At 53.0% G+C, this 12,183-nt stretch overlaps 2 protein-coding genes across 2 annotated transcripts; both read left to right on the forward strand.

Annotated features, from left to right (window-relative positions):
- Nucleotides 1–801: 801 nt before the first annotated feature.
- MAM_06973 (glycyl-tRNA synthetase 1) lies at nucleotides 802–2,865 on the forward strand (the record flags this gene model as incomplete). Its single annotated transcript, XM_040825771.1, has 2 exons — nucleotides 802–2,394; nucleotides 2,461–2,865. 2 exons carry the CDS (start codon nucleotides 802–804, stop codon nucleotides 2,863–2,865), a joined length of 1,998 nt encoding a protein of 665 aa, XP_040676154.1.
- A 3,842-nt stretch (nucleotides 2,866–6,707) lies between these two features.
- Nucleotides 6,708–9,721, forward strand: MAM_06974 (PAK kinase; the record flags this gene model as incomplete). The annotated part of the gene is made up of 4 exons (XM_040825772.1): nucleotides 6,708–6,721; nucleotides 7,064–9,074; nucleotides 9,157–9,256; nucleotides 9,312–9,721. 4 exons carry the CDS (start codon nucleotides 6,708–6,710, stop codon nucleotides 9,719–9,721), a joined length of 2,535 nt encoding a protein of 844 aa, XP_040676155.1.
- Nucleotides 9,722–12,183: the final 2,462 nt, after the last annotated feature.

A 12,183-nucleotide genomic window follows, 5' to 3' on the forward strand; every position in this document is an offset into this window, starting at 1 on the left:
TTATAATAAAAGTATAGAGAATAATAATATAGAGTTAAAGCAGAAGAATAAAGAGAAAATATAGTTATAATAAAAAAAATAATACTAGTTTAGTGCTAGTTTCTAGTTTTATTATAATATATAATTGCTACTAATTATAAGTATATATACATAAAGTTAATTGTGTGTATAGCTATAGAGTAGTAAGCTAGTGAATATGTATGTAACCTTAGGTTACGTGACACCTACCAACGCCACCACCGTCAATCGAACCGTTCACCGGTGCTGTTTACACAGCTCCTCCGTATCGGCACTAAAATCGGAACACGCATTCATCAAGTGCTCCCAGCTCATTCGCCCTTCAAAAGCCGCCCACACAGGCCATATTGACATATGCTAACCGCCTAGGCATCCAGTCAGAGCTCCTGTCCAACGCCAAGTTCCCACATCAAACGTGTTAGGGTACTGCTGGCACTACGTACGACCTTGCCCTGGGCCCTGGCATCTTTTTATTTGTTCGACCGTGCCTTGATCGAAGTCGTCGTCTCCGAGACGCTTCCAACCCCACCATCCACTTCGTCGAGGGATCAAGTGCTTCAGAGTTTGCCGTGACTCACGCACTTCGGTTCTTGAACGTCTTGACATAAACTGTGGATGAAGCCAATTCGACTTTCAGCTTTCTCTTGCTTTTCCCGTACATCACCTCTTTTCGCCGGCAGCAAATACTGTCCGTGCCCCGCGACCTGCCAGCGCAACCTTTCCGTTTTCCGAGCTCGCCAGGCCTACAAGGTACCCAAGTCGCAAAAGAAGCAGCGAACCCCAATGACCACCACGGCAACGACCCTCAAGGGTCAACCTCTCGACAAGCCCGTCCTCGATGCTATGCTGAGGCGGCGCATGTTTTACACTCCTTCTTTCGAAATCTATGGTGGTGTTGGTGGTCTGTACGACTATGGCCCTCCCGGCTGCTCGCTGCAGGCCAATATTGTCGACCTGTGGCGCAAGCACTTCATTCTCGAGGAGGACATGCTCGAGGTGGACTGCACCGCTCTGACACCCCACGATGTTCTCAAGACCAGCGGCCATGTTGACAAGTTTGCCGACTGGATGTGCAAGGACCCCAAGAACGGCGAAATCCTGCGAGCCGACCACTTCGTCGAGGCGATTCTCGAGGCGAGACTAAACGGTGACAAGGAAGCCCGTGGTCAAAAGGTGGAAGAGAAGGATGACCCCAAGAAGAAGAAAAAGAAGGCCAAGTCCGAGGCCGTGAAGCTGGAGGATGCTGTCGTCCAGGAATACCAAGAGGTACTGGCTAGAATCGACAACTACGACGGCCCTCAGCTTGGCGAGCTCATCAAGAAGTATGGCCTCACGAACCCGGCCACCGGCGTCTTGCCTTCTGATCCCGTTTCGTTCAATCTCATGTTCCAGACTTCGATCGGCCCCAGCAGCAACCTTCGCGGCTACTTGCGTCCCGAGACTGCGCAGGGCCAGTTCCTCAACTTTGCAAAGCTACTCGAATTCAACCAGAGCCAGATGCCCTTTGCTTCCGCCTCCATTGGCAAGTCGTATAGAAATGAGATTTCTCCCCGCGCCGGTCTCCTCCGAGTCCGAGAATTCTTAATGGCCGAAATTGAACACTTTGTTGACCCGCAGGGTGGCAAGAAGCATCACCGATTTCACGAAGTGGAACATGTTAAACTCGTTCTCTTGGATCGAGATACCCAACTTTCCGGTAAGACGGAGACCAAGAAAGTCACCGTCGGCGAGGCAGTCAAGTCTGGCCTCGTTGACAATGAGACCCTCGGCTATTTTCTTGCTAGAATCCACCTCTTCCTCGACAGGATTGGTGTCGATCTGTCAAAAATGCGCTTCCGTCAGCACATGGCCAACGAAATGGCCCATTACGCCTGCGACTGCTGGGACGCCGAGTTGCTCACTAGCTCAGGCTGGGTTGAGTGTGTTGGCTGTGCTGACCGCAGTGCCTACGACTTGTCGGTTCACTCCAAGAAGACCGGTGCTCCTCTTGTTGTTCGTGAGCGCCTGGAAGAGCCTCTTGTCATCGAGGAATGGCAAGTGGATATCCAAAGGAAGAAGTTTGGTCCCCTGTTTAAGAAGGATGCCAGGGCCGTGGAGACGGCTCTGCTGGCCACTTCCCAGGAGGAGCGGGAGAAGCTTGCTAAACAGCTGACCGAATCTGGCAAGATCAACTTGGATGTCGCTGGTGTTGGCGATGGCAAGGTCGAGGTTGGCAGTGATACTCTCAAGATCGAATTCCGCAAGAGAATCGAAAACACAAGAGAATTCACCCCCAACGTCATTGAGCCTTCATTCGGTATTGGTCGTATTCTGTACTCTCTGATTGAGCACAATTTCTGGACTCGCGGCAGTGATGGTGGAGACGAGGCTCGTGGCGTATGTGAACCCGACCAACCCACAAGTGACATGCTGTTACGGGATGCTAACTGAGCTGAGCAATAGGTTCTGTCATTCCCTCCCACAGTGGCTCCTACCAAAGTCCTCATTGTTCCTCTTTCCAACAACGTTCAGTTCCGCCCTATCATCAAGAAGCTTTCTCAGCAACTCCGTTCCGCCGGCATCTCCAACCGGATTGATGACTCGTCAGCTAGTATTGGCAAGCGATACAGCCGAAACGACGAGCTTGGTACACCCCTCGGTATTACTGTCGACTTCCAGACCCTCCAGGACGATACCATTACACTGAGAGATCGCGACTCCACCGCTCAAGTCCGAGCCGAAGAATTCAAGATCTTGGACGCTATCAGAGCCCTCGTTGACGGCTCAAAGAACTGGGAGAAGGTGGCTTCAGAGCTGCCCAAGTTTGAGGGCCAGGAGGTGGAAGTTGCTGTCCGTCAGAGAGAGTGAGGGAGAGAGTGCGTCAGGAGGACGATGAATGTGGCGAATGCTGAAACGGGAATATACACGGTCCTTGTGTGACGGGGAGTATAAGCGGCTTCGTTATTTGCTGCCCGAGCGCCCTAGAACCATGTGGCGTATTGTAGCTTGTTATAGAGTCAATCTAGATACCAGCTCCATGACTGAGGCATATATGACGTGACATGCCTCTGTGGTCATTCAATTTTCGTAGAATCTGCAACACTAGGTCTGCGATCTATGGATGATTCTTTCCCAAGCTTATACTGCGGCTAATAACTGGGGAGCGAGCGCAAAACGGCAGCCTTGTCATGACCCATGAGGCCTGTACTAAACCAAGGATACGGGTACCAGCACGTTTGTTTTCATGCTAAGCGATCCCAAAGGGTCAAGTTCCCCACCAGCCACCTAGGTAGTTACGTGTTCATGTGAGGCATCCGACGATATTCGTTTTATCTTCCTGAGTGTCCATGTGGTGATTACGAAGCCGGAGTATCAGGCCGAAATACAGTACATGAGCGGTCTCCAACTACTCCGTACTCCGTGTCCAAGTAAACTGGATTGGTGACCAAGAACGAAGTCTAGGAATCGACGTGTCGGCGATCCGCAACGAGGCTCGTAGTAAAAAAAAAAAAGGAGCTGTGGGGAAATTTCCAGAGCAAAGGCCGTGAGGAGGCGGATGACTCGCTGACCGCTGACGGTGTTCTGGGAATGGAGCTTTTCTTGCATCGAATATTGCATGTTATGTGCATATAGCCAAGACGGCGACATGGACAAATGGGCATCCAACTTGCCGGTTACAGATATTGTTTTGTTTGTTTGAGATGGCGATCTATACAGATCTCGCCCGCCCGCCACGGCAGGCATACTCCTACGTACATGCGCCAGGATGGCTTGAGCTGTTTTGCAAACCAGGGTCAGTAACAGACAGGAAGCGAGCGACAGCCATCTATCTAGACTTGATCGTGCAACCCGGGAGGCGGGTCATTTTTCGAAGAGCACGGTGCGTTTATACAAAAAAGCGTGTACGTGATATCTGAGCCAGTCTGGCCATTGGTTCGCTTGGCGCCGAACGACGGATATGCGTCCAAATGTTATTTTAGGAAACACACGAGGGCGTATATTATATTTGCCAATCGACAGCCATACCCGAATGTGACGTATGGAGCAGCGCTTGATATCATCCAGGCATCTATCTGTCTGGCATGGTTCAATACCAGACTTTGTCTGCTGGCCACAGTAGAGTGCGCATAAGATTTTTTTGGAGGCTCGACGGCGACTGACTGACACGACCAGCTTGACCGGAGAGCAAACGGAGTACAGTAAACCATGTCTATAACGATCCTGTATCTTAGCGATATTCAGGTTTTTACGATAATTCACAGTTATCTAAGGTTTTTCCCTAGTAAATCGTTAATAGTCGCGTTACTAACAATATCGTTGACTTTTTGCTTAGTTACTATGCATTTTATCGTTATAAGGCCCCACTTTTATAGGCTGGGGCTTCTTATAGTGGGGCTGGATTTCCTTATAGTGGGGCAAATTTCGCTAATAATCCCTTAATATGTACTTTCTACTAGTAATTTCTAGGGGGAGGTACAACCCCACAATAGTCGCATCTTAGCGATAGTCGCTATACAACGATGAAAAAAGCCTCACAAAGGATATCGTTATAGACCTGGTTTACTGTAGAAAGGCGAGAGGCACGAGGGTGTGAACTATGCGAGATAGAGAAGGTGTTTCATCTGCTCGGCCCCTGGGTGATGAGTGCGACAAAGGCGTAACAACGGATTTCAGGGGGGCCAGGGCCCTTTGCAAATCTCATACAGAACATTGAGTCACCACCAGGACGGGAGCAATAAGTAAGTCGGGCGGTACGCCGTAGAAGTTTCCAAATGGCCTGGTGGTGGATCGTGGTGAAAATCATGGCCAGCGGCTGTGGCTTGGGACAAGACGCCACGAACCGCGTCCACGTCGGTGCACCGGTCGGTGATGCTTGGAGTCGGTCAAAACGAGTCAAAGCACTCCGTACTCCATAGTGCCCAAGATGATGGATGGCACAAAGACGGGTTGGAGTTGTCGGCAGTTGCCCGGACACGACGCACACGAGTGCATAGAGTCATGGACGACGGTCCGTTTTGCGGTTCGGCTAGGGTTGGCAAATTGACCAGGTAAATTCGCTAGTACTCCGTATCCGACGCCCGGGTCTGAACTCTGGAGCATTTGGCAACGTCGACGGGCCTTGCAAGACTCGAGTCTTGACAAAGAGAGCGAAGGGGCGATGTATGGGTGTGGGGGTGCGGTGCGGCTCTGGGCCACTTGCGATGCAATCTTGACGCTTTCACAAGACGATTGGATTGTCTTCCAGTGGCCAGTCCAGTCCGTGTGCCGTCTGGCAAGCGAGCGTTGGCCACAAGCTGGTGCGTGATGATGCCTCAAATGTTCCCGGACGCTCGCATCTCCACCTTGTAATTCCAGGACGACATCTGGATTCTGGACCACTCCGCATTGCGTCCCTACAGGGTAGGAGCGTTGTTTCGTACAAACCTCGGAAACCTGAAGTACTTGAGTACCGCGTAGGTGACCACGCCGACGACACCATCAATGCCTACTACTCCGTATCTCGAGCACTGGCGGACTTGGCAAGGCGGTAAAGCGATGGCATCCACTGATCAAATGGAACAGGAGAAAGCACTCGGCCATTCATTGGACGAATGCAGATGCAAATACTACTCCGTATTCATTCCATGCTACGGAGTACTCGTGCTCCGTGCATCGTACGGAGCACAATGCATGGGTACATTGGGAGCTTACAGACCCAGGTACCTGCCCAAGTACACCTCGAATCAACCCGCCCCCGTGCTCCTGGCCGGTGGGAAATGTATAAGTAAAAAAGAGCAACTGGTCCGGCCTCAAAGCTCGACTCTATTTGACGCCCCAGACGCCCCAGCCCCTGGTGCGAAACTCTGCTCGCCTCAGTTTCGGGTACCAGAAGGTACTTGGAGATTGTGTAGCGTCCCCCCCTCTCCATAAGTTCTCCGTGCCCCGTTGGCCGTAGCCCGTGCTCCGCCCATCTCCATTTCCGCCCATCCCTCCTTGCCTCATCACATCTGGCTTGCAGACCTCCCTCCTCCAACGCCTTGATCTCTGGTGCTTCGAGCCGCTTCCCCGGCTTGCGACTGCTCCGTGCCGTGATACAGCTCACTGTTTCTTTTGCCAGCGATTCTGCCTTTGGTTCTCGTTCCTCTCTCTTTCTCTTTCTTTTTGGAAAACGGCTCGTGATTTCTGCCCGCCGCCTTCGCCTGCAACCAGAACGAATATTCCGCTTCCCCCCCCCCCTCCTCCCGGAACATTGAATCGACAGAGTAACTCAAGATCCCGGTAGTTGACCGCTGCTTCTAAGCCAGAGGCCAGAGAGGCCGGACGTGCCAGACACTGCATCGCCCAGTGCCCCCCAGGTTCATGCGCCGGCGCCCCTCTCTTTCGTCTCGACTTGACCACGACGTCAGCAACAGTCGTTTCCCACTGCGGTAGCGATTCAGAGCTGGCCTTGTCCTGGTAACTCTGCCTCGTCTCTTCTTCCCTTTCCTTTATTTTTCCTTTCCCGTTGCTTTTCCCATTCGTTTCTTGATCCACCACGTTGTACCCTGCAAATACCCACTACTACGCCTTGCCCGAACTGCTTCTTGTGCTCTCCCGACATCTGCATCTGTATCTGCCCGGGGAGACGTCGAACAGCCGACCGGGGGCTCTGGGCACTCGGAAAGGGACATTGCCTGCGTCATCATATTGCACATCGTACATCGACGACGCCGCGTTCTATTCTCACAGCCATGGCACAAAACGGGTACGTTGAAGACGTTTCGGTTCTCGTCTCCCCGATTCCTCGCATGCTTTCAAACTGCTCAGAGCCAACAGCCGCTTGTCACCACTTGCCCTACTATTCGCAGAACCCTCGGGCTCCCTGCTGAAGGAAGAAAGAACTCGGTCCCGTTGATGAGTCGCGTTCTGCTGTTGTAAATGGGGCCTTGGTTCGGTACCGAGCTTTCTCTGCGGCTAACCAATTCGTTTCGATGTTTTCCGGTTGAACGACGCTTTCGTCGGCGCTCAGCTTGCCTTGCCTTGCCATGCCTTGTGCCTTGATTATTGTGCAGCCCTGTGTCACCAATTACAAACTGACACGTCCTAGCCTCTATTCCGCCGGCCAGTTCATGAACCCTGGACCGGCGCCAAAACCGCCTACAGACAGACCTCGACTTAACCTGACGCCCAGTACCAATCTGCCCGGCAACATGGCGAACATGGCGATTTCACCTATCCGAAGTACCGCTACATCGACGTACACCGGCTCCACCATTTCCTTGCCCATCGCGCGCCAGCAGTCTAATAACATGGATGGTATGGGGGGAGTTGCTATTAAGAAAGAAGGATGGGCATCGGTCAAGGAGAGCAAGAACTTTATCCAGCCTTGGAAACAAAAATACCTGATCCTCCGAAAGGAGTCTCTCGACTTCCACAAAACGGAAGGAGGTAAAGTGTCCTATACCTTATATCTAAAAGACGTGGTCAACGTTGGCAGGGTTGAGGCCGCTGGCACTATTTTTGAAATCAAGAGAAAACCGGATGGCGCCTCCAACAGCCCGGGTGATGACGATGGCCAAACAAAAACTCTGCAGATCAAGGTTAAGGGTGATGATGAGCTGTATGAGTGGATCGACTTCATCTATGGCGCGTGCCCCGGCATGGGTGGTGTGAGTAACCCGACCAACTTCTCCCACGCTGTCCATGTTGGTTTCGACCCTCAAACCGGCGAATTCGTGGGTTTGCCGCCTGAATGGTCGAAGCTACTCAACTCATCCGCAATCACGAAGGAGGATTACGAGCGCAACCCTCAAGCTGTATTTGAGGTCCTGGACTTCTACACCGACCTTGCAAAGAGAGCCGAAAATCCTAACCAGTATTCCAGCATGACTCCTACACCTTTAGGAGGCATGCAGCACAAACAACTGGGCGCCGGGGCAGGCATCGCCCCTCCTCGTCCAGCCCCTCCAGCTCCAGCGCAGCGAAACATGAGTTATGGTAGTACGCCTTCGAGCAGCGGCCAGTCAAGACGCCCTCCTCTCGGAGACCAGCAGCAACAGCGCCAGCAAGTGCAGAACGTGGCTCCCAGCTATGCATCTCAGGATGCTCTTAGGGAAGAGCAACGCAAGAAGCATATGGAACTCCAACGCCAGCGTGAGGCTGACGACCGAGAGCGCCGTGAACTAGATGCCTACAATGCATCCCTTCCTAAGAACAAGGTGCCCCTGGCTCAGCAGGAGATTGGCGGTTATGGCGGTAGTCCTGGAGGCTCATCACATGGCGATCGATTCAACCCCACGAGAGCTGCTCCCCCAGCACCGAAGTCAGGGAGCCCGGCAAATGGCATGCGCGCTCAGAGACCAGCTCCGCCCCCACCATCATTATCCAGTTCCGCGCCTCGCCCTCTACAAGGAGCACAATCCAGCTCCCGCGACCCTACCGGTCAATCCTCCAGAATACCCCGCAACGACGGTTCACCAGCATCCAGAAGCCAAAATGGTGCTCAGCCCTCTCAGCCAAGACAACCACAGCCTGCACAGGGTGCATCACGCTTGCCAGCTCCTGTCAAGCCACTGAACGTGGCACCTAAGCCCAACCAGGCTCACCAAGCAGAAGGTATCAAGGCCGCCGAAGCTGCCCTAACCGCAAAGCCCTCGGCATCGGAACGCAAGCAAGATGTGCGCATGTCGACAATGTCAGAAAATGAGGTCATGGCGAAGCTCAAGGAGGCCGTGTCAAAAGATGACCCCAACATGTCGTACTCGAAACAGAAGAAGATTGGTCAAGGTGCTTCTGGCTCCGTGTATGTGGCCAAAATCAAGGAGACTGCCCAGGGTGTTGCCCGAGAAGTTCTGCGACAACAGGGACCCCGAGCACAAGTGGCCATCAAGCAGATGGACCTTGCCCATCAGCCAAGAAAGGAGTTGATTGTGAACGAAATCATGGTCATGAAGGACAGTAGACACAGAAACATTGTCAACTTCCTGGATGCTTTCCTACGAAACAACAATCAGGAACTCTGGGTTGTTATGGAGTATATGGAAGGTGGTGCTCTGACCGATGTCATCGACAACAACCCGTCCATTTCCGAGGAACAGATTTCGACTATTTGCAACGAGGTGGGTTATGTTCTTTGTCACTCGGCCAAAACGAAAATAAGACTCGGGGCTTGCTAACACATTTTGTTTCATTTTTTTTTAGACCTGCCACGGACTGCAACATCTCCATTCTCAAAGCATCATCCACCGAGATATCAAAAGTGACAACGTTCTGCTTGATGCTCGGGGCAATGTCAAAATCAGTGAGTTTGCGGACTTGATGCATGAGCAAGTTTTACGATACTGACTTGAAGACAGCTGATTTTGGATTTTGCGCCAAACTTACGGATACAAAGTCAAAACGAGCCACCATGGTCGGGACGCCATACTGGATGGCGCCAGAAGTTGTCAAGCAGAAGGAGTATGGCCCCAAAGTTGATATCTGGTCATTGGGCATCATGGCTATTGAAATGATCGAGTCTGAACCGCCGTACCTCAATGAGGAGCCTCTGAAGGCCCTATATTTGATCGCCACGAACGGAACCCCTCGCCTCAAGAAGCCCGAAAAGTTGAGCAAGGAGCTAAAGGCTTTCCTCTCCGTCTGTCTTTGCGTCGACGTCAAAAGTCGTGCTTCGGCTGATGAGCTGCTGGCACATGACTTCTTGAAATACGGCTGCCCGCTGGGCAGCTTGGCAGAACTCTTGGCGTTTAAGAAGCACGCGAAATAAACACGACGTCCCTTGCAGCGGCATCAAATTTGACCCCCTCCACCAAACATGACATGACGCCTTTGAGACTTGATTTGACTAAATGAAAAATGACACTTATGCCGCTTTGCAAGAATGACTTGAATATTGGGGCGTTTGGGTTGGGATCCTGAGACGACTGTATCTACCTCTTGAGCAAGCGTCTGACAAAATTTGGTGCTCGGGGAACGTGCGGCGGCGAAAGAGTGGTGGTTTTGATGTCATCTGTTTAGACTCAAGATGTCCGTACATGGAGAGCGCTCCGTAAAGAAAAGAGGCAGGCATATATATGGTGGTAGACCAAGGTGGTGGGTGTAGAGGGGACTTACTCGGTCGTGTGAAGGTTACAGCCACAGCTACGATGTTAACGTTCACGGGACTCTTGACTAGCCTGGAGAGATGACATATACTAATAGTAAATAGACGAACTCGTCATGCTATAGGATAGCATTTACGCAAAGTGTGTTGGTTGGCTCGTGTTGCATTTACGCGTGTACACTGACCAGATGAGTTGTGCAGCTGAGTATCTGCCTACCTCTCCAAGTACCGAGGGCCTCAGTCAGGATTCAGGAAGTAAGCTCTGGCTCTGGCCGGCTTCCAAGGTGGCAGACTCGCAGCAGAGCTTTCAGTCTCACGAATTGGCCAGCCATGTGCCATGTACGATCGATGGTGTGTCTGGTGGTTGGGCGTGGACCGGAAGTCGCGGACAGGAAGTCGGTCCACGGCCGATGCCACCTGGCCAATCGACACCAATTGATGTCCAGGTCAGGCGTCTGCTGGTCTGCTGGCCTGCGGGCATCACGGCCAGGGGCCAGGGGTGGTTCTGGCCCTCCCTCGGTCCCGTCTGGTGGTGCGCCAATGAGATTTGCGGCTTGTCCCCTGAAATATTGCCCGACTGAGTTAGGTCGAGCCGGTGAGAGGCGCAAGCGGCGGCCAGCAGCGCAAGCAAGCAGGAGGCGGGGAAGCAGGGTCAGGGTATTTCGCACGTCAGTCAGTACGTACTCCGTACTCCGTAGCGAGTAACCTTTGGTTATCAGCCGCAGCCCGTCGGGGTTGATGGTGTGCAGGCGGCAAAGGAAGGCCTAGTGCTCCGTGCTCGGCAGGTCTACATGTCTGCATGTGCCAACGCTCCTTCCCTCGAACCTTCGGACTGACAGCACAACTACGTACTCCGTACTGCGCTCTAGAGACGACGCACGTTCGCCGTGCATGCTGCCCTTGGGAATCGTCCAACCGACCACTCTGACGACTCGGCCTACGTCATCGACAAGATGAAGCTGGACACGTGTGACGGCCAAACATGAGGCAGACGACCGGACGATTGTCGTGTCCCTTGGGGATGTAGTTCCAGGCCATGTCAGCAGTTTGGCGTCCCTGACAGAGTCGGCATCTGGCCGTCTACAGGGCGAGGGACAACATCGACGACGGCTTGGGCTCGGAAGGTATACGAGTGCGAGAGAGTGACACGAGGTCTTGTGTGGACCGGACCGCTGCCATACACAATATAACGTTACTACATATACACAATACGGCTCGAGAAGACTCGGTGCGGGACCAAGTACGCCGATGCCAGCCAGCCAAACGATTCACGAACAGCGCGCGCAAGAGCACAGCCGCACTAGAATGTGCAGAGCCAGCGATTGATGCGTGCTCTCGATGGCCACCATCTTGCTTGCATCTCGTAGCCATCAGCTGCTCCGTACTGTATTCGGCTCCCACTGATCAGTGCCACATTCCCGAGGGCGGGGCGGAGGCGTGCATCTCTCGCATGTCCCCCGTTGGAGTAGTTTGGCTGTCTTTTGGCTGCCCTCACTCTCTGACATGTATGGCATACTAGGAGTAGTTACTACTGGTACTAACTAGTATGAAAGTGGTCCGTCAGAAAGAACGCGTCTAGTATCGGACCTGCAACCCCGTACTCCGGGAAGCCCTGCAAAGGCTTTTTTTCGTTTCAGTGCTGGAGAATCATGCCAGCTTCGTCTTGTGGCTGGCTGTCGTGGGGTTTTCGTGCCAGGACGGCGGCCGCTGCACTGCTGCTGGATGGATGGACATTGAAAGGCATCGTTGGCATAGGCACGGATGGTGCATGTCAAGCGGGACGCGGTGGTTTTGGCACAGTCGACTGGTGCTCAGGTGTTGCCAGACAAGCGGCTGATTGCTCGAGGCAACATTTGAAGGGATCCAGACAGCAACACCGCGTGATGCGCTGTAGCACAGTGGAGTAGGCTCTGGCCAGGCCGCCGACAGTCAACTGCCAGTTGAGCATGGTGCTGGGTCCTGGCCCTTGGGGGCCTGAGCTCGGGCTTGCGGACCCAGTAACTCGCTCCGCAACAACCAGACCACGTACTTGCATACTTGGTAAGTACTCCGTACTTGGTAGGTGCATGTGCGGGCACTACGGAGTAAGTACATGCTCGAGATTGGAACGTGGAAACCGGGCCACA

This window comes from Metarhizium album (genome assembly GCF_000804445.1).
Source record: "Metarhizium album ARSEF 1941 chromosome Unknown scaffold_26, whole genome shotgun sequence".
NCBI lineage: Eukaryota > Fungi > Ascomycota > Sordariomycetes > Hypocreales > Clavicipitaceae > Metarhizium > Metarhizium album.